This window comes from Sinocyclocheilus grahami, unplaced genomic scaffold (genome assembly GCF_001515645.1).
Source record: "Sinocyclocheilus grahami isolate Dianchi unplaced genomic scaffold, SAMN03320097.WGS_v1.1 scaffold71.1, whole genome shotgun sequence".
Taxonomy (NCBI): Eukaryota; Metazoa; Chordata; class Actinopteri; order Cypriniformes; family Cyprinidae; genus Sinocyclocheilus; species Sinocyclocheilus grahami.
Window position 1 is genome coordinate 657425 of NW_015505250.1, and position 26340 is coordinate 683764.

General features: G+C 36.5%; 1 protein-coding gene across 1 annotated transcript in view; it reads left to right on the plus strand.

The window, feature by feature from the left end:
- The first annotated feature begins 21 nt into the window (after positions 1 to 21).
- Positions 22 to 26340, plus strand: part of LOC107585503 (protein jagged-2-like) — a 42973-nt gene continuing 16654 nt past the window's right edge. The window contains exons 1-7 of the mRNA XM_016272541.1: positions 22 to 169; positions 699 to 1019; positions 12477 to 12537; positions 20407 to 20661; positions 21567 to 21627; positions 22628 to 22758; positions 23504 to 23623. Coding sequence (XP_016128027.1) covers positions 107 to 169; positions 699 to 1019; positions 12477 to 12537; positions 20407 to 20661; positions 21567 to 21627; positions 22628 to 22758; positions 23504 to 23623 — 1012 coding nt within the window. The 5' untranslated portion in view covers positions 22 to 106. The remainder of the gene's footprint in view (positions 170 to 698; positions 1020 to 12476; positions 12538 to 20406; positions 20662 to 21566; positions 21628 to 22627; positions 22759 to 23503; positions 23624 to 26340) is intronic.

Sequence of the window (26340 nt, forward strand, 5' to 3'; positions counted from 1 at the left end):
GTCTTGCGGAGAAAGGAATCACTTTGATTGGCTGGATTTTTGTGGATAATAATGCATATATGTGTTTTCTTTTTTTTAACCATGTCGTATTAACTTAATTGGAGTCATGCATAACTATTTTGGAGCTTGTTTCTCAGTAGTGTTCTTAATTTTGACGTTTTGGACTGAGGTGAGTTAAACTTCCTTATGCCTTTTTAAGTCCATCTTTTCCTTCACTAGTTGTAAAGTCAATAGATTAAACAACCGTTTTACACAACTCAAACTCATTCATTTTTGTCAAATTAGATTTTGGGATTCTTGTCCTAATAGAATTATCCTGCTGTCAGTGGAATCATGTGATCCTTGAACTTTAAAGGCGTTTTAAAACCAGTCCGCGTGCACTGTGCACCAATGCATCTACATCCAAACTTTTTAAGCATTGCCTAAAGTAATCATAGAGTAAAGTGCATATTTCATTATTGCGCGAACAGATTCATATTTGTGCGAGTGCACTTGATTGGTATATTTGCAATACCCGTATAGCCACAAAAGATCACTCCTTAAACAAATGTAAGTCAGTGCACTGTATCCGCTATATTGTGTTGAGCTGCATGTTCTGTCTTGTATTTTTATAGGAGAATGACAAATTATTCTGTGAAGTCTTACAAAGCCAGGCTGTTTTCATTTCATATTTTAACTGCTGTTAATGTTATTTTTAGGTGTGCCATTCGTCGGGTTATTTGGAGCTCCAGTTGGTCAGTGTGGAGAATAACAGGGGTGAGCTCGCGAATGGAAACTGCTGTGACGGCGCACGGAGCGCACGAGACGGTCTGTGCGACCGGGACGAATGTGACACGTACTTAAGAGTGTGTCTAAAGGAATACCAGTTGGAGGTCACCACATCTGGCTTTTGTACGTACGGCACTGGAAGCTCGAGCGTGATCGGAGGGAATACGTTTCAGTTGAAAGGATTCAATGGAAACCCAAACAGGGCCAATGACCTCGGGACCGTTATCATCCCCTTTCAGTTCGCCTGGCCGGTAGGTGTTCACCGATACCCTCTTTCATCAGCTCTTCAACAACAAACAAACCCTTTTTGTGAACGTTTTCTATATAGTTATCTTTATATAGCCTACACTGTGAAAAAATGTCTGCTCGATTTTATGAGTTTTTGAACTCGAATTTTCTTCAGTAATTAAATGCAAGGGTGTCAAAACTTAACACTGCTGGTGTGACTTTTATTTTACTTTAAAAAAGAAAGAAAGAAAGAAAGAAAGAAAGAAAGAAAGAAAGAAAGAAAGAAAGTAAGCAGCTAAACTTAAGGTTTAATTTTTTTTACAGTATAATGGTGTTCATATTGCAACCAAAATATGATCGTAACCAAATAGCTTTTCCTATGCTAGCAATGCAATTGAAAACACATTATAGGCCCATATGACATTTGGGGAGTATCAAATCATAAAAAATATAAAGTCCAGCTTATGTTAAGGATTTCATGCTATATGAAGTATTATCCACCTTAAGATGGTATCTGTGGAAATGGTATCTGGTCTAAGATTATTATTAAGCGGAGTACTAACTGGTTTATATTTCCACTTAAAGCCAGCTTGACCACCTTAAGATCAGGTTTGTTGTTGGTCCAAGATGGTACTGCTAGATTTGACTAGCTAACGACCGGTTTAGACCAGCTAGAAACCACCTTGTTCCAAAACATGTTTCCAGCAGATGGACAAGACGCACAAGTGAACATGCATTTGGTCTTAACAACACCAACTGGTAGCCTACGCTTTAAACACTCATTGCAAAGCAAATGTTTGACTCGATGGAAAGAGGAGAGCTCGGTGTCACGGTGGTCACTGGCGTTAATCATAGAGATGATGAGTAGAGCATCTCCGGTTACGGCGCGCGTTTGGCTACGAGAGCGGCGGCTGGTGCGTCTCTCTCGCGCGCGCGGAGTATACAGTTACACGTTTAACTGATGGTGTCGTATTTATAGGACGTAGTGTGTTTTACTTCATGACATGCGGACGGGGCTGCAAGAAGACCATGTATTGCGGAGTTTAGAAGGAAGACGAGTCATTCATCTATCCATCGGTCAGTGGCGGTTCTTGTATGGCGCCCTGGGCGAACCACCCCGTCTGCCACCTCTAAATGAAATTAATTTTACATAAATTTGGCAATTTTATATAAAAGTAGCCTATATATTTAGATTATTACAAATTCAAACAAATAAAGAAATAAATACAAAAAATAAAGTGAGTAATGTTACATTTGTTTAAAAAATACATTGTTACAATATCACATTTTACTGTCTGATTATGTAGGCTAGTTGGACAGAAAAAATGATTGTTGTTGCCCTATATGTGTAATAACAAGAAAGCAACATAGCATAACATTAGACATATATGAGCCTATTTTAGCTAGATGTGATAGCTGCATACATACCAATTATCTTTAGCGCATTTCCCCTCCTTTTTTTTTTTTGAAGTGACGTAAAATAAAGGGAATGAAGTGAAAATGAAATGAATGAGCTGAAACGCCGGAGTTTTGTTGAGTGTGCGCGCTAGCTGACTGACTGAATTCTGCACTCTCGTGTATTCTCTCATCATAAAAAAAACAAAGTGCAGATGAATGTGTGATGTAAGTAAGAAATTCCTTTCACGGTGTAGACAGCTTCAGTGATTATAACGGGAGTTTTTTTGAGAGTGCTTAAACTGCTAGAATATTGTCAGTTATGTTCTTTGATCATTTAAATGTTCTTTACTGCTTTCCTATATTTTTTTATTAGCTGTTTGAATAACTGTGGAAATGAAAGCGTAGCTTACAATGTTTTTATTAAACTGTGATCAAGTTAAATACAAATTCAGTCGTATTAAAATACTTAATGACATGACCCCCATACTTGCTAAAAAGACAGGTTTATGATGCGCATTGTGTAAACATTACGCCCCATTCACGCCCTATTCACACGGGGCGTTAGCGTTAACGCTTGAAGGAGGGCGTTTCTGAAGCTTGGTTCTGACGCGACCGTCAATCACATTAGTCGTCTGGTGTTGCATGAACGCGATTGGCTAGCGTCTGAGCTAGGGTATTTGCATAAGGTCATCTGATTGGCTGACGCCTGCGTTGGTGCTTGAAAAGTTTAAAAGTTTTCAACTTCTGCCGCGAGCAACGGACCCAACGCGACACGACGGACCCACAATTCATTTCACCAACGCTTGACGTCACTCCATTCAAAGTAAACGAGAGGCTTTGATGCTGACTCCCCATGTGAACATCTTACAAGATCAGATATTTGTCAATGAGCTCAGAATCTGTGAAGCAGCAAATACTCAAGCATGGTCTTGTCAGTCATCTCTCCTTATTCTCGACCTGTGTTCAGTGAAATCTGACTCCTGCAGCTCTTGTCGGATGCAGGGTTGCTAAGTCCGCGTTTTATCAACAGAATTGGGTTAAAGGTTTGAAATATTGCATAAATTACATTTGACTGAAATGCTTGTATTGAAACATTTTGCATTCTACTTATGATAAAACTTTCATGGACTTCTACATTAACTGTTCCCTCCTGGTGGAATGACCTGCCCAACTCAATCCAAGCAGCTGAGTCCTTAATATTTTCAAGAAACGGCTGAAAACACATTTCTCATCTTCATTTGCAACTCTAGCACTCTCTATTCTAATGCTACTTCTAATTTTATCTCCTTGTTTTTGTTTTTATTAAAAAACTTGACCCTCTAACATTTGCACTCTCTATTCTAATGCTACTTCTAATTTTATCTCCTTGTTTTTGTTTTTATTAAAAAACTTGACCCTCTAACATTTGCACTCTCTATTCTAATGCTACTTCTAATTTTATCTCCTTGTTTTTGTTTTTATTAAAAAACTTGACCCTCTAACATTTGCACTCTCTATTCTAACTACTTGTTTTATTTATAAAGAAGAGCCTCTAACACTAGTATTCTCCATTCTTTCTCTATTCTTTCTACTTTTTTTATTTTTTCTTTATTATAAATAATGACCTTCTAACACTAGCATTATCTATTCTTTTTCTGTTCTATTGACTTGTTTTATTTTTATTTAAAACTGACCCTCTAACACAAGCATTCCCTATTCCTTTTCTATTATTTCTACTTGTTTTCTTTTTATTTATTATAAAAACAAAATAAGCAAACAAACAAAAAAAAACCTTGCTACGTATACTGTTAGGCGAAGCCCCGGCCACGAACCCCGCCCCCCTACTGTCCTCTTTTTGGAAAACTAATTAAACTAATTAAACAATAAAATATGGTCACCCTAATTGATGTGCCATGCAAATGAGCTGTAAAAACGTCTCGGGTTACTTATGTAACCATGGTTCCCTGAAGGGAACGAGACACTGCGTCCTCTAGGGGTCGCTATGGGGAACGCCTCGTCGTGACCCGTGTCTGAAGCCTACATTGAAAAAACACCAACTTGTTTGGCCGGTCGAGCATTCCGTTTATTTATTTATTTTTCTAGTGCAAGCGCCCCGTGCCGCCTCGGGCAAAATGCCACCCTGAGCGGTTGCCCATGTCGCCCATGCCTAAATCCGCCACTGTGTCTATATATCTAACTCAATCTTTAAAAGCCTTATATATTTTTTTAAATTGCTCTTTTATAGTATTCTCTCATACTATTCTCATTCTCATTAATATATAGTAACTTGTTACTTTCCATGAAAATAGCCAAGGAAGCTGGCATGGTGTTAAAACACCAACCAACAACATATCTATCAATCCATTCTGAATATTTCACTTTAGCTATGTATGTATATATGTATGGATGGATGGATCCCTCCGTCCGTCCATCCGTCTGTCTATCTATTTATGATGGTGTAGCTGAAAAGTGGCAAAAACCAGCTACCTGCCAAGGCTGGTTTAAGTTTCTTCTTTTATTCACCAACGAGTCTACAACATTTACAACAAAATAGTTGCTACAGTTGATGTTACTGTAGTAAGGAATCATTAATAAACATGTCACTTTCTCAGTAAATCAACTTTAAACATTTAAGCACATTTTTCTTTTCTTAGTGAAAGAATCTTAATATATGGTCATCAGTGAAGGGCAACAGTCACATGAGCTCACAGGAATGCTGTTTTGGGCAAAAGTGCTTTTTTCCCCTTCTTTTTCTTTCTTCAAGAAAGGCACAATTTACACAAGACAGAGTTCTTGACTAGAGCTGGCATGCTCATGGAGTGATATCACAACCAGAGAGATAGAGAAGAGAAAGAGAGAGGCAGTGGGAGTTTTCTACACGATCATGTTTCAGATAGCAGCATTGTTGCTAAATAGACCAGAACAGATAGTTTGTAAGATAACGCAAGGCACATTACTGTTGGTACAACATTTAACTCAAACCACACAGTGCTATATGTTTTGTAAGTAGTGAAAAATGCTGAATCACTGCGTTTGAGTCTTGTTTGCTTTCAGATTTCGGCCATGGTGATAACAGTAATGCTGTGGTGAGAGTTGCCTGTGTTCTTCTGTTATGTACACATGTCTTTTAAAGTGGCTTTGTTTTAAACACACAAAAATTGCTCAGTTGAAGATAAAATCATGTACATAGTAATGTGAGGCTTTGGGACTGTCTATCTATCTACCCATAGTTGTTGATTTGCTGTCGTTTCTGGTATGCATAAGAATATCTGTGTTTTTCTATGCACCATTTAAAATGGTTTCCCTATTCAAGGACTGTTTCACAGGTGCCTACTTAAGTTTAGTTTGAGGTCTAGACTGTCTCAGAACCGTTATCTGGTCACCTGCCTATGAATAGATTCATAAGTGCTGTTTAAACAGCTTTGCAGGTGAGTCATTTGAGAAACTGGTTTCACATTCAGCTGGTGAACTTCTGAAGATTCCTCCTTGCAGTAACTCTGTTGAAGTCTGAAGTGAGAGATATTTGCAGTCTTGTGTTAATACTGGTGAAGACAGCCAATAGTAGGAAGGAAATCCTACTGCTGTGATGATTAATAGTTTTTTTGGAACTGGCAAACCACAAAAACACTTGCTAATGGGAATAAACCTCCCATAATGTTCTCTGCAGCATGTGTATGTTTAAGGAATGGTAGACAATATACTGTTGGATACAGTTGCATCATTGCACTTGGTGCATCATCAGTGTTATTTAGTTGAACATCAGCTAATCTGAAATCTGCCAAGACAATTACATCTGCTGTTGTCCATACTTTCTTAGCGAATTGGGTGTGCCAGGGGAGGGACGCTGTTTACGGAAGGTGATGTTTATGAGCCTTATAAGTCCTGCTGTGCCTGACGTCCTACAGCTGTGAGATCTTTGATACTCTTCCAGCATACCATCCTTTGTTTTTGGATAAAAATCCACTCCCACTGAGCACACACAAGTATAGAGCTCTACAAGTCCATGTTCTGTTTCACGATAAGTTCTCAGACTTTAATCTAAACCCTGAATACACAGTTAAGAAAAGAGATCTTTTTACAAACCAAACAGAAATATACAATAGCAATGTATCTTTACCAAAGATAAGGTTAGCTCTTTCTAAAGCAGTCAGTGTATCTGGCTGTTTTGACACTTACATTACTGTATCTTTGCTTTGTCATTTCTGTCTCTGTTTTAAATCGCATATATGTTGACGTGCCAAGATGCAAGGGCAAATTCTTCACATTAAAAGTTTTACTAAAAGAGATAGGGATTCTAGTGACAGACAAACCGGACTCCTTTATTCTTTACAACTAAAACAGTTATGAGGGCCTGACTAAATGTTCAAACTTTATTGATCTCCTCTACTCTTTCCATTTATTTCTTTATTTTCAAATCTTTCCTGTCCCCCTTTCACCCCATCCTGCTTTCTTTAAATCTTGGATGAGTGTTGGGTCTCTTGTTTCACGACTGTTTCTCTCTCCTCTTTTTTTGTGAGCCTTCTGTATAGTTGGATGCACATTAGATCACAGGTGTTTGATGCAAACCTGCTTTGTGTTTTCAACTGGACTGTGATGTCATACTGGTTGCAGGAGTGATAACAGTTGATATCAGATCTATTAATGTAAACATGTTTCCATCTGGGCTGATTTAGTCTTCAGAAGCTTAATGTTGCTGCAGTTGCATGAACTCATGTTATTTTTCATGCAGTCAACTTAAACATAATGGATACTTCTTCTTCTATTATTGATCAAAAATGTTGCATATTATGATTTTTAAATAATAAATATAATTGACTGAGTGTAGGACTTTCTATCATATTACTGTCGCTATACAGTTTTATTAGCCACTCCAGACCATCTAAAGAAATCATTCTCTCAAAGATTCTGTCAGTATTTAGTCACCTTGATGTTGATCCAAACCCACTTGACTGTCTTTGACACTGTCGAGCTCTGAAATGACACAAAACACCTTTGAAATAACTTTAAAATAGTCCATATGATTTGTGCAAAGTTTTTTTGAAATCTTCTTGATAAGGTTATGGAACAGAGTCTGTCTGTCTGTCTGTCTGACTGACTGACTGAAATTCTTGTCTTAAACTGGCCCATATCACCGGAGCAGAAAATCACAAGTTACAATTTTGTTCCTCACGTACAACTATAATATGCCTTCAGGAAATTTGTAATAGACTTTTATGTTGTTGTTGTTGTTTTTTAGCCCATTTGAAAAGTGCAGCCTTGTATACCTTTCGCAGTGTTCTGATTTATTTCTCATTTCTTTAGATATTGAAATGATGGAAGTTACTCAGTCACACAGATGCAGAGCAGAAGAGGCAGATTTGATAACTTTTAACAAGAAGTTGGACAAACAGTGAAACACTTATTTAAAAAGGATGTTTACAAAAGAAAAACAATAAAAAAACAAATTAACTAAATGGCAGAACCAAAAAGACATCAAGTGTGATTACACTTTTGGTACAATATTCTTCCACATTCATAAGTTTATATAACATAGCTCATTAATATTTTTGTAGTTGTCTGTCGTTGGAATTAAAATTGATTTGTTTGTTTTTACTATTTTTTTTTATTCTTTATTTAACAGGGACAATGGGCAGTCAAAGACTGCCCCAGAATTAGCTACAGAGCTAAATTTCATCTGCAGAGTTAATGTTTGTTTTTTTATGAACGGCCTTCAGTCTTTACCATCGTTACTTCTGAGTCTGTCATTCATATTAAATGTCATTTTAAACTTATTTGAAATATTTATTTTAAAGAGCTTTAAATTAACAACACATCTTAATCATGATAAAATCAAATACACAGCTTCTCGCTTTAATAAACCACCACCTCTTTCACTGAAAAAGTGCACACAATGGAATCGCATTGTTAATTCTGTGCCACAGAAACCCAAGCACATGGGGTATGAAGTGATAGGTGTGTTACCAGCCTGCACATATCACATTCAGCTTTTAGGTAGAACAGTTCCCGTGTAAGTGTGTTACTGTGCATTGATTTGCATTTGACCTGAATCCTTAAGGTGATGATACACGAGGCAATTTTTTGAGCAGTGTTGCCAGGCAACTTTTTTGAGCAATGTTGCTTGGGCACTTTCCCATTGAGAATGGGCAACAAATTTCTTTTTGGATACTTTAGATCGGTCGAGGGCCCTGTGTCTCACCTGGTTGCCCGTTGATGGCAACATTGCTCAGCAACACTGCTCAAAAAGTTGCCCTGTGTATCATCACCTATAGGGACTGGTATATTAAAATCTGGTCTGAGTGTATATGATAATAAAAGGCACATGGATTCTCACAATATACGTCCTCCTCACTGCCCTCTGAGGTGTAAAAGCTGTGGCACTGCCTGCTCAGTGTCACTTAGGAGGTGTAATTTATTCATTGCCAGTGTGTGCGTGTTCCTGTGTATCTTCTGGCATGTGTATATGCATGTGGGTGTCTTATTTCCCTCTAACGAAGGAAAGAGAAAATCTTCCCTGCTCCTGCTCCTCCCTGGACTGGTGGTTGGTGTCTGATGGCTGTCTTTGGAGATTAGTAACTTTGTTTTACACCACTGCACTGACCAGGTGTTAACATCAATATGCTCATGCTGCAAACTAATGCTACACAAAGCCTTTCATTAGTTTGCTGACACTGATTCCTCAACATCCTGACACATTTAATGGGTTTGGATGTTATTCTTGATATTATAAAGCAGTAGACAAACCCTAGGGGTTCCCTTTCAGTCGGTCACTCTCGACGTCACGTCGGAGGACCGACGAAATTGGGATCTCGCTTAGAGGGACCAATCTACTTCGAGTGTAAACTAAACGAGCCAATGCACATTGGCATGCAATTATTGCATCCAGCTGCTGCTGATCACAGCGTGAGTATAAGTAGGCAGCAGGTGCAGCGCATATTCAGCTTTTCGCTGCGGAGCCGAGCGATCACATCGTTCCGCTCCTGACTACTCTACGGAGAGAAGACTGCCTCCTTCAGGGAACGAGGGTTACATACGTAACCGAGACGATCTGTGGCAGGACTGCAGGGGGTCTGCCAATTATTGTCTCTTGTCAAAGAAAATGTTTGTGGAAAAAATAACATATTGCCAAAAATACAATATTAAGTTAACTTTAACCAAACATAAGTTAAACTAGTTTCATTGTTCTTCCCACAGTAATGATTATTTTCAATGGATTTGAAATGTAAGCATAGTAACAAAGTACTTAAATACATTAAAGAAATAGTTCATCCAAAAATGTAATTTAATGTCATAATTTACTCAAGCTGTTCTAAACCTGTAATTTTTTAAAAATTTTTTGGGTGGACTGTCCCTTTATTATGGCAGTACTGCATACACAGATGATTTTATTTTGTAAGCTGATTATGATAATATGTGAACACACATTTTGATCAAATGAAATTGATCAAATGTGACAGTAAAGACATTTATAATGATACAAAAGAGTTCTATTTCAAATAAATGCTGTTCTTTTGTTTGTTTGTTTTTTCAACATTGATATTAATAAGAAATGTTTCTTGAGCACCAAATCATCATCTTTAGAATGATTACTGAAGGATCATGTGACACAAAAGTGGAGTAATTACTGGAGTAATGGCTGCTGAAAATTCAGGATTGCAGGAATAAATTACAGTATATTTTTAAATATATTAAAATGGAAAAATGTAAAATTGTAGCATTTCACAATATTTAAGTTTTACTGTATTTTTTATCAAATAAATTATCTTAGTGAGAATAAGTTGACAAAAAAGAAAGATAAAAAAGAAAGAAAAGTCTCACCAACCCCAAACTTTTGAACGGTGGTGTATATCTACCATATTCATTGCATTTTGCTCATTTTTCATGACCAAATGAAAGGGAATCATAAAGAGTAATGAACAATAAAATCATGAAGTCTGTCTTAGAGAATAGAGTTTGCTTGAAGTTTTCATGAGGATGTGATGATGATTGCAAAGAGCTGCATGCAGGCTTAATTGCATGAACTTTGAAATATTTTAGGGAAACAAATATCACTTTTTTTTCAGTTTATGACACATAAGATCTGGCTCAATAGTTTGCGTGTGCCTTGCCCATTTTAAAAGCGTAGCCCTGTGTTATGATTCGTTTTCACATTTCTCTAAGAAATTGAAATGATGTCAGGTATTATCTTGCTGGCTACTAATACGTTATTCACACAGCATACACTTACACTGATGCAGAGCAGCAGAATATAACAGAAAGCTGGTTTCTCAAGGCAGATTTGACACAGGAAGCAGGACAAACAGCGAGACACCTAGTGCAAAGGAAAACAACTTAAAAACTTATGGACAGAATGACAGAACCCAACAAGACAACAAATGTGATGACATTTCCGGTGCAGTATTACTGGCACACTTTTAAGTTCAATAATAATTGTATATTTGGATGGTGATGGTATGTTGCAGCTGTCCATCAGTTGTTTGTTTCTTAATGAGCAACTTTCAGTTTCTACCACCGTTACTCCTTATATTCATGTTAAATGTTTTCTGAAGGGTTTTGCATACTTTACGGATCTGTTATAGCCTGTAAAATGTACATATATAAAATGTACCTATATAAATGTCAATGAAATGGCAAAACATTCCGCTTGAATTTTGTTTGAGGTTTAGTGAAGCCATGCCTGTATCAGGAGTCTTTCCTTCCTAAATCATTTACTGCATGCACCTACAAGTTTGAGTGGTTTGGCTTCACTGATGTTAGCGTGCTGATTCATGCTTCCAGAGAAAAGATGCATGAGTGTCAGCACACAAAATCCATGGGCATGTTTCTCATGCCGTGCTGCTACAGTAAACCTGATCTCTGCCCAAACCAAAAAATACAACCTTTCAGCCAAACATAGACCTGCTAAAATTGCCTCTTCAGAAATGTTCACTGTTTTCCACAGCTTTATATCATACATCATAAAAAGCTGTTTAATTGCATTTGTTGTGCCAAAGTGTTGGAAATGAATGGTGGTGTGATTTTTAAACCATTTGCATTTGCAGACTTAAGCTGAAGAAAAAAGCTTTTAATTACACAGAAGCGTATTACACTCTGTGTGCTATCCTGTCCCAGAGATTTCTTCCTAATGTTTCAGACATTTCCTGAAATGTTCATCCAGGCCAATGTTTGTTATTCAAAAGCACTCAGGTTCTGTCAGATTAAAGGGAAGAAACATGTAAAACCCCTCACTTGAGTGAAAAAACATGACCTCTCCCATCTTACACTCAGTTCACCTCACTCACTGTGAAGTACTGCAGCATGGTTCTGGAGCCTTTTGAAGTCATTCTGCCCATGCTGTTATTTGACTTGAGTTAGCAAACCATTTTCCCATGAAATAAATGAACTAAAGAACACTGTTGAAGCATGTGTCTGTGTGAAAAAAGTACATGCATAAACATCACGCAATCATTTATGAATTGTTGACTACAGCAGTGACCTGATACACGCTCCTACAAACATCATTGCACCATTTCATCATTCATCTGGTTTATAATCCAGCTAATCAGTCACCAGACCGTGGGAACCAGGTTATTCACATTGCTGTTTTAAACACGGTATCAATATGAGGATGTAAAATAGATTTCCATTGTTTGATAATGGCTACACACTAACCCAACTCTAGAATAACTGACAAAAATCCCTATATTATTATACTTCAATAATTAAGTTTTTTTCTTCTTTGAGGAACGCCTCCAGATGCCCTTTTACCAGTGGTTGTGTGAAGTTAATATAAAAAACTCTTTTATTTGAAAATCATGACATCTATTCATATAGCTGGCCCAACAAATGTTATACTTTCTTCAATTCTCTCCCATATATTGTCTCAATATAACGCTACTGTTCAGAAGTTTAGGATCAGTGAGAATTTTTCTTCAATAAATTAAACTTTTGAATGGTAGTATAATAAGTCTTTCTTTCATTTTGAGTCTGTAGGTAGACTAATATGAATTTTTATGCCTGTGCTTCTTGCGCCATTGTTTTGTGTTTGTCTTCAGCAAAGACTTTGACTGTGGAGACGTATATGTCTGTGTATATTAGCTAACCAGCTCTTTCTCTCTATCTCCCAGCGAGCGTACACTCTGATCGTGGAGGCTTGGGACTGGGACAATCAAACGATCTCAGACAGCAGTGACAGCAGTGAGTAATAATTTCTCAACACCTTGACACGCACCACCATGCACTGCGGTGTATAATTTTTCATCAGTACCAACAATCTCTCTCTTGAGCAAGTTCACATCTACAAGTGACACAGAAGGTTAGATTTGACATTTGACTGTATGAGAAACATACCAGGATGTATAACAGGATTTCTGGAGTGAGATACGAGATGTATCCATACAGTTAAAGTTACTCAAGCCAGTGTAGAGGGACTGATGCATTAGCCTGGGATTTGAAGTATGCTGTGCTTTTATGAGAAATTCTCTGTAAGTTCTGAAATTTTCCGAAGTTTGTTAAATTCTCTGTAAATCTTCTCCTCGTTGTGTATCAGAGTGAGACTACGTCCTGCTGTTTCTTTTAGTACAACAAACAAAGCAGGTGGCTGATAAGAGTATTAAGACAGAGTTGGATGCCTGTGGTCCGACGTGTCTTTGAACCGGAAAGGGTTACTGACAGGCCCATCAAAGAATTTGCATGCACAGAACTTTACAGAAAATTACAAAGATTTCTGCAGAATTCAAATGCATGTCATGCACTAAGTTCCACACATCCTCCCTTACATGCTTGTGGTTAAATATTTTAGCTAAATTGGTCTACATTATTAAAAATATATAGTAGCCTATAGTTCTCATTAAAAAGTATCATACATAAATTAATTGTACTTATGAAAAAAAAGTTTCATATAAACAGACGAGATTAAAAACTGAATTTCTGTAATGTCAACAGTAACTGAAAACTCATGATTGCATATCGACCAACCGTATATACAATATATATGTATATGTGTGTGTATTTATTTATAACCAAAACATTTCTGAGTGCATTTTTAAACCAGGTTTGGTTTATAGTTTTCAACACTGCAAAAACTTTCTTGATCAGAAAGCACTCTAGGTCCACTCTAATAGAAGGGAAACCCAGTGTTCAGGACATGTTAACACACAGTGTAAATGTTGATGTGTGTGTGTGTTGTCTTACCCAGATGTGTCCTGTTTTCCTCTTCTCCTCCTGTGGTTATCCATTGCTCCATAATACATGATGACTCTGACAGGAAGTACCATTAATGAAGAAATTCATGTTCTGGGAGTTGGCTGATCATTTACAATGTACACTATAAACCCTAACAAGCTAAATACACTCAAAGAATTTCAGACAATTAATTACCTTGAAGAAATTAAGATTTCATTTGCCATCACAGGAATAAATTACATTTTAAAATAGATTAAAATAGAAAACAGTTTTAAAAAAATTTAATAATATTTCTCAATATTACTGTATTTTTGACCAAATAAATGCAGTCTTGGTATGTAAGCATAAAAAAATGTATTTAAACGTAATCAAAAAGCCAAATAATGGGGTTTTCATAATGAGAAGTTAAGTCAATTATACTAGCAAAGCTGAGCATTATTGAGACTGGACTGGAGATTCACGTATTCGACTGGATAGTTTATGTTAGAAAGTAAACTTATTTTATGTGTTTTTGGAAAAACAACTAATGTGGAGTGTTAATGTCACTGCTATGTGAGGATTACTAAGCAGGTTGTTCTGGGGTTACTGCTGTGGTGATGGCTAGAGTCAGGTTTGATCAGAAACAAGCAGAAAAAAGTTATTAGGCAAAAATGTAGATCAACTGTTCTATAACAAGCAAATAATATTCATTATATCCAATAATATCTTATTGTATAGGCTAGAAGAACAACAATTATTCTACTGCCAAGTAGAAGAAACAGAGGTAAAACGTCTATGTACACTTGTGTAAAGCTTCATTTTACACCTCTCTACACTCTTAAAAATAAAGGTGCTTCAAACGATGCCATAGAAGAACCATTTTTGGTTCCACAAAGAACCATTCAGTCAAAGGTTCTTTAAAGAACCACCTCTTTCTTACCTTTTTATAATCTGAAGAACCTTCTTTCACCACAAAGAACCCTTTTGTGAAACAGAAAGGTTCTTCAGATGTTAAAAGTTCTTTATAGCACCATTTAGACAAAAACGTTCTTCTATGGCATCGTGAAGCACCTTTATTTTTAAGAGTGTAGACACTTTACAGTTTGTATAGGTTAGTTTGTTTATTTGTGTATGAATATCTCGTGTGGCTGTTTGTTGCTAGTGTGCTATTGCCCTTAAATGTACGGTGGCCGAGAGAGCTCAACGCGCTGCAACTTTAGAAAACACATGCAAACAGAAAAAGCACCAGCAAATTAAGAAAACATCTTCATCAGCACATGTGCCGCAAATACAGAATCGTCCTGCAAATGCTCACAACACAACCAAATACAGAAACGTCCTGCAAATGCTCACAACACAACCAAATACAGAAACGTCCTGCAAATGCTCACAACACAACCAAATACAGAAACGTCCTGCAAATGCTCACAACACAACCAAATACAGAAACGTCCTGCAAATGCTCACAACACAACCAAATACAGAAACGCCCTGCAAATACTCACAACACAACCAAATAAAGAAATGCGCTGCAAATGCTCATAACACAACCAAATACAGAAACGTATACAGGTACAAATACAGGTCTGTACAGACCACAACGGGAGGACCCCAACAATGCCAAAATTACCTCAACAAAACGAAAATTAGCCTTTTTATTTTTTATATTGTGATTACCATTTGTATAACCACAGTTGTACAAATACCATGGTTAAACTATGGTCAGTGTAGTAAATCCATGGTTAATTTGTGGTTACCATGGTTTAACTATAGTAACCATTTTTTGTTTTTATTTATTTTCTTACATAATGTGTTTATTAATTAATTAATTAATTTTAATAGTAAAATCATATGATTAATTTTTGTAAGGCAGGTTGTAAAGTTAGTCAGCTTACATGCTTTCACAGTTACAGTAATTGTGATACAGTAATTTCATCAGCTTATTTAGGCTAATAATAAAAAAAAAGAAGAAGAAGCAAAGGAATCCTATGATCAGGATGTTAAAATAAACAAAAATATCACCTTTCAGAGCAAACATTGATAAATATGTCCCAGCCATGTTCGTCGCTTTGCGGTTCCCTTAAACATTTCCAATGTGGTCTGTGCCTATTTGCAGCGCGTTTCTTTATTTGGTTGTGTTATGTTTTTCTATTTGCATGTGTTTTTTCATTTGCAGTGCATTGAGCTCTCTCGGCCACCGTATTAATGGGCCATGTAGGTTGTTTTAGCATGCAAAGTAAAACTGTTTATACTCAGCGTGTCATGTTTAAAGTCCCTGGAGAGAGTTTGGGTCTAAACAAAGAAGGTCATCGCCTCGTTAAGACATTAATTATAATTGCTCGTTATTTTCCACACATGTCTCTGAGCTAGTTATTGTCTGAGCAGCTGCAATGCTACTATTTTTCACACTACACGCACACATACAAACAAATACACCGCCGCCAGATAGTCATAAAGCAAAAGGCTTCTTACAAGACTGGCATGAATATACTCTCTCACAAATGCACACACTAACAAGTCACTGATATGTTCACATGCACAACCCTGTCGGAAAGTTGTCATGTGACTTTTTGAAGTTCAGCACAGGATGTTCATTTGCTTCAAATGGAGAATAGATCTCAGACAGACAGACCATGAGCAAGATCTTGTCTGCATTTTTTTGAGATGATCACCCAGATGACAAGATGTTGATGTTGAGACATCAATAGGTGAAGAGGCTGTGAGAGGCTGTGAATGTTCCTGATGCATTATGGGTGGAAGGGTGCCAAGAATTACTGTTTGCTAATAGATAACTTTTTTTAATTTGCAAGCTGTAGGTAAACATTTTTTTTCTATTATAGGCTTTTTAATTAATAATTGGTAATATTTGATTAATACAATTTAAATATAAAATGTAATCTTTAATATTCTTATTTAATTAATTCTTATTTAATTATATATTTAATTCTAAATTATATATATAACGCTGTATAGTGTTTAGTGTGTGTATATATACATATATATATAGTTTTAGAAAATATATATTTTTATATATTTTTCTTGATTTTTATTTTTTATGTAAATATTTACTTTTATTAATCTTTACTTTAATATTGTGTAATATTTCTTCTTATTAAATACACATCTTTAGGTCTTGCATAATTGCATGCTGTTGTTATTATTTTGAATACTTATAATAATGACAAAGTACTTCTTTGAAAGAAATCATCATCACAGCGGGTGGTTTCTGTGTTTATATTTGTGCATGTTTTGTTTCCTAGACACCACAGACATATCTGCTGTCAGCAGGAGATCAATTCATCATCAGGGAGTCATACCTGCCTCACATTTTCATTTTTTTACAGGTGTTTTTTCCAATGCTATCTTCTAGAATTAGCTCACAGATGTAGATCAGGCCTTGAAGTAAAACAACAAAAAAACAAAATCTGGCTGCAAGAAGGTTTTAGCGTTTGCAGGGCATCAGGTAGCGGGGGCCCTTGGAGGAGAGGGTCTCGCGGGACTGTTTACCTTTCAGGAAGTCCGTCTCTCCAGCTCTACGTTTGGACTCTAAACAGCTCTTTCTGGCCAGCAGGTCAACTGCATTGTTCATGTATCGTCAAGGGGCAGAGAAAGGGGCGTTATTGTGTTTCACTTGTGCTGTAGTGCTGGCTGGTAGATCGCTAGATGGTAATAAAGTGGATAAGTGGAAAAAATGCAAAAGGGAAGTTAAGAAAGGTGGGGCACATTAACATGGAGGAAAACTTAGAAAAGTGGGCGAGAGAGCATTGTGTAATTATAGGGGAAATTATTTGGCCTTGTCTGACTCTTTGGTCTATTGTTTGTGATCTGTTATCGCCGTGGCGATGGGGGCCAAATCGCACCCATTGTGATGGAGGCAGTGAAACTGAGCAAACTGGAGACAGACCGATGAAGAGATGTGAATGTGACAGAAAGAAAATAATAGGGAAGAAAAGAAACTAAGAAAAGATACTTTGTTTTTAAGGCTAACAGTAGCCATCATCTGTGTTTCCTGAGATTTTTCTTTATCTAAAGCTGTTGTTATGAGTTAAAGACAGTCTCTCAGATCAAGGATGAAGTTCTAGTGTTGATTGAGCTCACGGATAAACACAACTGATTACGTTCCAGACCAGGCGAGAGCCGTTCATCTGCTTACCTGTTTGATAGTTAGGGCTCTTATCCTTGTGTGTGACTGTGTTCTTGAGCTGGCTTATCTTCAGGGTCTCCCCCCCCACACACACACACGCTACTGTGACTCTACCCAGTAACAGTCTCTAGTGTCTCCTTCAGCTTATAGAGAGGGAGTGATTGGTGTGTATTTTTGTAACTAATTGCTGTAGATGAATTAGGAGTACTAGATTTTTTTATATTTCTAAGTGGGGGGAGAGTGAGAAGGGGAAGAGAGGAAAGCAAAAAGGGGGTTGGCACATTTGATATAAAAGAGCGTGTCGAATTCCTTTTTTTAGTCGGAAAGTAGGGAAGTATGTCAAAGCTTTTGTTCCACTTCTGGAATCGTGTGTCCATTTAAGGAAGAGAGCAAGTGGACTGAGATGGGGCGAGCGGGGTGATTTCGGCTGTGGGGAAGGATTCGTGAGAGAACGTGCACAAGGACAATTTATAGAGCACCTTGGCTGGCAGTCAGACATAATGACCTGTCAGAAATACCACTGCCATATCTCTAAAACATCCGACAATTTTGTTCTGTGTGTTTAAAATATATTCTGCATTCCAGTGGGAGTTATATATATATATATATATATATATATATATATATATATATATAGAGTGGGTACAGAGAGTATACACACCCCCTTATTGCAATATAACAAAGAGTGAAAAATTTAAGAGGGTCTGAATACTTTCCGTACCCACTGTATATATATATAATATAGTATCTCACTACCATTCAAAAGTTTGGCAAGTGTTAAACTCTCTTATGCTCACCAATGCTGCATTTAACTGCATTTAATGTAATAATTGTATATACGTATAATAATAATAATTGTGAAATATTATTACAATTTAACATGAATATTTTCTATTTTAATATGTTACTGTTTAATATTTTTATGGAAACCATGATCATATTTTTTAACTGTTCTTTGATGAATTAAGTTCAAAAGAACAGAATTTTTGTAATCAAATTTTTGCAACAGTATAAAATTATTTACTGTCACTTTTGTTTCCTTGCTGAATAAATATAATATAAAAATTATTCTTACTGACCCCAAACTGTACAACAAATTCATACATGGAATGCAACTCAAAGTGCTTCACAAGCATAAAACAAATATTAAGAATACAATTTCAATATAAGATAATCAAAACTCTATATGATTCAACAAGTGTAAACAAATATGAACAAATATAGAAGAATCAAAATGCAAAATAAATAAATAAATAAAGCAAAAAACCCAAAGCGTAAAATAAAACACTGCAAAAATTACACAAACTTCACAGACTATTATACTCATAAGCAACTTATACTCTGGCTGTTGCATTTTGTATCAATTGTAACTTAACTATAGAACCCTTAGGTAAGCCAGTATACAGTAATCAAGTCGAGAGAAGATAAATGCATGAATTAGTTTTTTAGCATCATTAAAAGAAAAGAAAGGATGAAACCCAGCAATGTTTCTCAGGTGATAGAATCAAGTTTTTGTATTTTTTTGTATTTTGTATTTTGATTAATATGAGACTTGAAACTCAAATCACAATCCAAAATGATACCCAAGTTCTTTACCTCTTTCTTAGATTGTAATGCTAAGGAACCCACTTTTAAAAGCATTAGGAAAAATGCCTGTCTCCAATTAATTATTTACTATGCCAAGGACGTTGTCAATCAAACAGTTCGTAACGTCTTTAAAAAATATAGGGATGGTAAGATTCACCGATTCGCATCGGTGCATTGGCATAAAACCACTGCATAAAACCATCACCACAGCTGCTACGTGAATATGATGTATCACAACTGTCCTGAGAGTCACATATAATATAGATTAACATGGCAGAGTTAGAGCTGCATATTCCACCAAATAATTACAATGAACCAAAGAAATAAAAGCAAACTATCTGTATACCGTCTGTATACCATATTGAATTGCATAGCATCATATTTTTACATTTCCCTTTTATAATGTGTGTGTGTGTGTGTGTGTGTGTGTGTATATATATATATATGTATATATATGTATGTATATGTATATATATATATTTCCATTCACATCATTTATTGTACAGTTATATTGTACAGTTTGATGCCTAAATTAACTTGTAGCATTTAAACGATTAATTTTAGTGTAATTTATTTAGACAAATTAGTGTAGATGGTACCACTCATATTGGTAATATGCAAATGAGTCTCTGGCCTCAGGTACATGATTGGGCTTCTGATGATCATGTCACCACCTCATTCACCCATATCCCTATCATATCCCTAGACGATGTTATTGCTAATTTAATCAGGTGTGAATTTCTTGTTTGGAATGGAAAGAGCTGCAATGTGAGAATCTCAAGCCAACACCCACCTTCATGAACAGCATAGATTAGAGATTTGAATCATTGTTGATGTTGTGTTCTCTCGCACTTTAAGAAGCTGTTTGTCTTTTTCACACACACCCACAAACAGACTTTCCCTTTCCCCTACACTGCTACATTGTGACTGTAGTTCTTCGCAAGGTCACAGCGTTTCTCTTTGCTATAGAGGGAGTTTGGATGTGTGTGTGTTTTCCTTGGAGGGGTGGGGGGGCTTATCTGTTCCTGATTGTATTATTTCCTCACTGGCTCCCAAGCAGTCTGAGACAAGTGTGTGTTCCACTGAAGCAGGAAGACAGGCCGTACTTTGTAATACACACACACACATACACAAATAAATGAACGTTTCTGTATCTCCCATAGGTGATGATCTGTTGATTGAGAGGAGTGTTAATCGTGGAGAAATGAACCCTGGAGAGGAGCGACAGCTCATTCAGCACAAGGGCCGAACAGCCAGCATCCAATACAGTGTGCGTGTGCGCTGCGACCGCCATTACTACGGCAACAAGTGCAATAAACAGTGTCGCCCCCGAGACGATTACTTTGGCCATTACACGTGCGATCAGTCTGGCAATCAGCAGTGCATGGAGGACTGGACCGGACAAGATTGCAAGAAAGGTGTGCGAGTTTGCTAACACACACATAAGATAGCAGCAATTGGCAAATGAAAATTATCCAACAATCCAATCAAGTCCCATCCCACATTTTTTCTAGTTTAAGAAATTTCACTTGGATATAAATCACATGGGCAGAAAAGATGCTCACAACTTCCGTTTCATACCAACTTTAAGTTTTACGTTTTGTTTTATGTTATGTTTTATGTTATGTTTTACGACAACATTGTGTAAGATACTGTGGTCCATGAATTGAATATTACTGTGAGTGATTTTGACTATGTTGCATGCAACATCACATGCAGCAGTGTTTTAAAAAAGTGAGGATTTCTTGACATGCACATTTTTGGCAGCAAAAACTAAGATTAAGATCCCTTATCTGTTACTGTAGAATGCAGTGACTTCTTATGGGGTGGGCAATATGACCAAAATCTTTTTCAACTATATGAGTAATTTTATTTCATGATAAACAGTGTTACAGTAAGGTTGTAACTTTAGATGCTAATGAAATATTGCAATTATTGATCTATAATTGATCAATTATTGATCACTGCAGCAAAAAAGTAATATAAGTACAAAGTTCCTAAACAACATACTAAACTTCAAGCAGTTTATACATATATTTACACACAGTATCCATAACATAAACATTATAGCAAAATCTCTATCAAATGACTCTTCATATTATATTATTATGTTGCCAGTCTTAACTTCTTATTTTTTTTTACAGGTAATACATCCCATTTATGATAAAAATTTTCACGTTTCCCTGACCTCCAGCAATAAACACATTATACGTGTGAACACCTTATTATAATTGTCATCAGTCTGTGACTGTAAATTACATGTGTAAATCAATGGAGAGCAAAGAAATATAATAAAGCTCATTCATATTTATTTGTCTTTCAGCTATCTGTAAGCAAGGCTGCAGTGAACTTCACGGAAGCTGTGACACTCCGGGAGAATGTGTGTAAGTGTTAGTTGATCTCTCTCTCTCTCTCTCGCTCTCTCTGTTCAGGTCATGCATCCCGACGAGATGAATGAGTCTGTTCATTAGAGTAAAATTGTTTCACACACACATTTTCTGGCATACACAGCAGCTTTAAATAGTCTTGAATGAGCTGAGCAGACAACTGAATGACAATATGACAATATTAGCTCCGCCTCCCTCATGAATGTCTATATTTAGAATGGAATATTAGCTTATTACTGAATACTCTGCAGTAAATACTGGATGTTATTTTTAAATATATGAAAATGAAAGCATTAAACATATCAAAGTGTGTACGGTCTATGGTACTGTACTGTTTACAGTTATAGACATGAGCTCACTACGTTTGTCACATGATCTCTTCACATTTGCATGTTTAATTTGGCCAGTGATCACCTTTAACATTTTTATTAAAAATATTTTTAAATTTGGCTGTTTAATTAAATAATCAGTAAAGAAATAGATGTTCAAAATGGTAGTTCATAGTAAAAGTGTGAACATTGTTATGTGTATTGAATTGTCACCTCTCTCATGAGTGTGTCTCTGTGTGCAAGTCCAGTTTCATATGTCTGAATGACGTTTCTTTTCCTCTGTGTTAATTCAGCCAACTTTTAAAGTATGTGAGGTGGAAATGACCTTTGACCACCAGTCTGTCTGGAATTCATTGCTTTCTAAGATTAGGAAAGAGACAGAGGTCATGACCTGTGTCTGCTACTGGAAAGAAGTTTACACTCCTGTCTCCGTGATACTCAGACTTCCCTCATAGAGTTACCACTGTAGTGTACATGTGCAATGTGTGACACTACCATAAACTTATATACTAAATAAAAAGAAAGTGGAAAATCATGCTAAGCTGACATGATTTAATAGGTTTAACTGCTGTTTGATAAATGTGTTCAATGGTATAGCTTCAGTTCCGGGAGGCTTGTGCAGAAATATCACACACACACTCCTGTTCATTGCTCTGTTGGCTTTGTAGGTGTAAGTACGGCTGGCAGGGCCCACTGTGCGATGAGTGTTTGCTGTACCCGGGCTGTGTGCATGGCACCTGTGTGAAACCCTGGACCTGCACCTGTGAGAAGAACTGGGGAGGACTTCTGTGTGACAAAGGTAGGTTGAATTGCCTTCTTTTAAAGGGGACATTGGATTAATTTTTTACTTTGTTAGCCGTTTTTTTTGCATTTAGTTAGGTTTCTGGCATGACTGCCAGCACAGAATAGCTGAAAAGAAAACACACAGCTAGTTAAAAAATAAAAATAAATAATTAACTAATACTTTTATCCAGCAAGGTTTGAATAAAATATACAGTAAATATGTTTATAATGTTATAGGAAATGTTGCTTGAGTGCCAAATGAGCATATTATTATGATTTCTGAAAGGGAAGGGTCATGTGACACTGAAGACTGGAGTAATGGCTGCTGGAAATTCAGCTTTACCATCTCAGGAATAGACTACATTTTAAATATATTAAAATAGAAAAGAGTTATTTTAAATTGTAATAATATTTCACAATATTACTGTTTTACTTTATATTTGATCAATTAAACGCAACATTGATGGGCATAAAAATCTTACTTAACCCAAACTTTTGAATGGTAGATCTAAACAATTTGTAAACATGCACATTCACAAAATAACCCTTTTATATGAGATTTGTGGTGTTATTAAATGTTTTGTTAAGATATTAAATGAATGCAGTTGATTCATGCAGTTGGTCTGTTCCCTTTCACTTTATAACATTCACTGACATCCACACATATTTTTTTGCTCTGAATGGAGTGTTACAACTTTATCTGCCATATGCTTTCCTGCTAGAAAAGACTGATTTTGTTTTATGTATTTGTTTCTGTACAGATCTAAATTACTGTGGCACACACAAGCCCTGTGTAAATGGAGGCACGTGTCTGAATACAGAGCCAGATGAATATTTCTGCTCCTGCCCAGAGGGTTACTCTGGCAAAAACTGTCAAATCGGTGAGAAAGCTTACTAAAACTCTGACAAAAGTTGTCATATAATTCTCAAAACTATTATTAAAGGGGTCATATGCGATTTCAAGTTTTCCTTTCTCTTTGGAGTGTTATAAACTGTTCGTGCATAGATAAGATCCCTAAAGTTGCAAAGACTAAAGTCTCAAACCTAAAGAGATATTCTTTAAAAAAGTTAAGAGTTGTCCACGCTCTCCTAAATGCCTAATTTAAACACGCCCCCACATCTATGTCACTGTGTGGGACGATTTGCATAACACCGCACAAATGTTCATGCAAATAAAGGCGTAACTTTGATTCTCGCTGTAGTATTGTTGCTGCCACCGCCGCCATATTGTGGAGACGCTGTGTGTTTCGTTGCGAAAGCCAAACTACTTGGCTCACGGCTAGAAATCAGTGGTTAAGTTGTATTTACAACACTGTTCCGGAACAGTACAACCCAAATATTCGAGTGTGTGCAGAGGACTGTTTCCTGAACCTAACGCAAGTTTTGAGTTTGGATCGTAGCGCTTGTTGTTTGTCCTTTCTCAGATCACAAATACATACATGGTTTTATGTTTACGCAGCACGATAGCACGATATGCAGTGCGTAAAAAAAACAGTATAAGTCATTATAATCCGTAATTATGTCCCCACTGGATGCAACAAATGCCTCGTTTATAATGGGTTTTAATGTTTTTGTCTCATCGCTCTGGCCGGACAGGGCATCACAATATGGTAAGGGGCGTAACATTTCCGTCACACGCTTGAGGTATTCGGCCAATCACAATAATAATACTAGCCTAATAATATAAGTACAACTTTCCCAAGCAACATAATAAAAAACTTCAAGCAGATTTTGTACATGCGTTTACACACATTATCCATGACATAAACATTTCGATTCACATATGAATCGCGATTCAGTCTTCTAGCGATTCGCATCGATTCACAAATTTCAAAAATCTATTTTCTAGTTAATATAATAATAATAACATGTTGTCGGAACAAAACAGCAACAGCAATGGAGAAGGAAAGCAAATACATATTGCCCCATTTTCAGCGAGGGCAAATGGTTGGAAAATATTATATTAATTATTTTGTTATTGTGGGGAAGTGTAAAATATTGTTGATTTATTAGGAAGTTAATAATTAACAGGAAACACTGATTTCTTGAGTCGGGACTACACATACTATAGACTGGTGTGTTTTTGTATCAAAATACTGGTGCGTTTGACATCCAGTGTTCACAAAAAATTTGATGAAAAATCATGAATCGTGATTAAAAATCAAAAAATTGTGAATCAATTTTTGATCGAATCATGACCCCAAGAATCGATATGAATTGAATCGTGAGGCACTGAAAGATTCCCACCCCTACACTTTATATTATATGATTACGTTGCCAGCCTTAACGTCATATTTTTACAAGTAATACATCCCATTTATGATCAAATTAAAAAATGTCCTTGACCTCCAGCAATAAACTCATTATATGTGTGAACACATTATTGTTGTCATCAGTAGTGTAATTTACATGTGTAAATCAAAGGAGAGCAAAGGAATATAATAAAGCTCATTCCTAATTTCTTTGTCTTTCAGCTATCTGTAAGCAAGGCTGCAGTGAGCTTCACGGAAGCTGTGACACTCCGGGAGAATGTGTGTAAGTGTTAGTTGATCTCTCTCTCTCTCTCTCGCTCTCTCTGTTCAGGTCATGCATCCCGACGAGATGAATGAGTCTGTTCATTAGAGTAAAATTGTTTCACACACACATTTTCTGGCATACACAGCAGCTTTAAATAGTCTTGAATGAGCTGAGCAGACAACTGAATGACAATATGACAATATTAGCTCCGCCTCCCTCATGAATGTCTATATTTAGAATGGAATATTAGCTTATTACTGAATACTCTGCAGTAAATACTGGATGTTATTTTTAAATATATGAAAATGAAAGCATTAAACATATCAAAGTGTGTACGGTCTATGGTACTGTACTGTTTACAGTTATAGACATGAGCTCACTACGTTTGTCACATGATCTCTTCACATTTGCATGTTTAATTTGGCCAGTGATCACCTTTAACATTTTTATTAAAAATATTTTTAAATTTGGCTGTTTAATTAAATAATCAGTAAAGAAATAGATGTTCAAAATGGTAGTTCATAGTAAAAGTGTGAACATTGTTATGTGTATTGAATTGTCACCTCTCTCATGAGTGTGTCTCTGTGTGCAAGTCCAGTTTCATATGTCTGAATGACGTTTCTTTTCCTCTGTGTTAATTCAGCCAACTTTTAAAGTATGTGAGGTGGAAATGACCTTTGACCACCAGTCTGTCTGGAATTCATTGCTTTCTAAGATTAGGAAAGAGACAGAGGTCATGACCTGTGTCTGCTACTGGAAAGAAGTTTACACTCCTGTCTCCGTGATACTCAGACTTCCCTCATAGAGTTACCACTGTAGTGTACATGTGCAATGTGTGACACTACCATAAACTTATATACTAAATAAAAAGAAAGTGGAAAATCATGCTAAGCTGACATGATTTAATAGGTTTAACTGCTGTTTGATAAATGTGTTCAATGGTATAGCTTCAGTTCCGGGAGGCTTGTGCAGAAATATCACACACACACTCCTGTTCATTGCTCTGTTGGCTTTGTAGGTGTAAGTACGGCTGGCAGGGCCCACTGTGCGATGAGTGTTTGCTGTACCCGGGCTGTGTGCA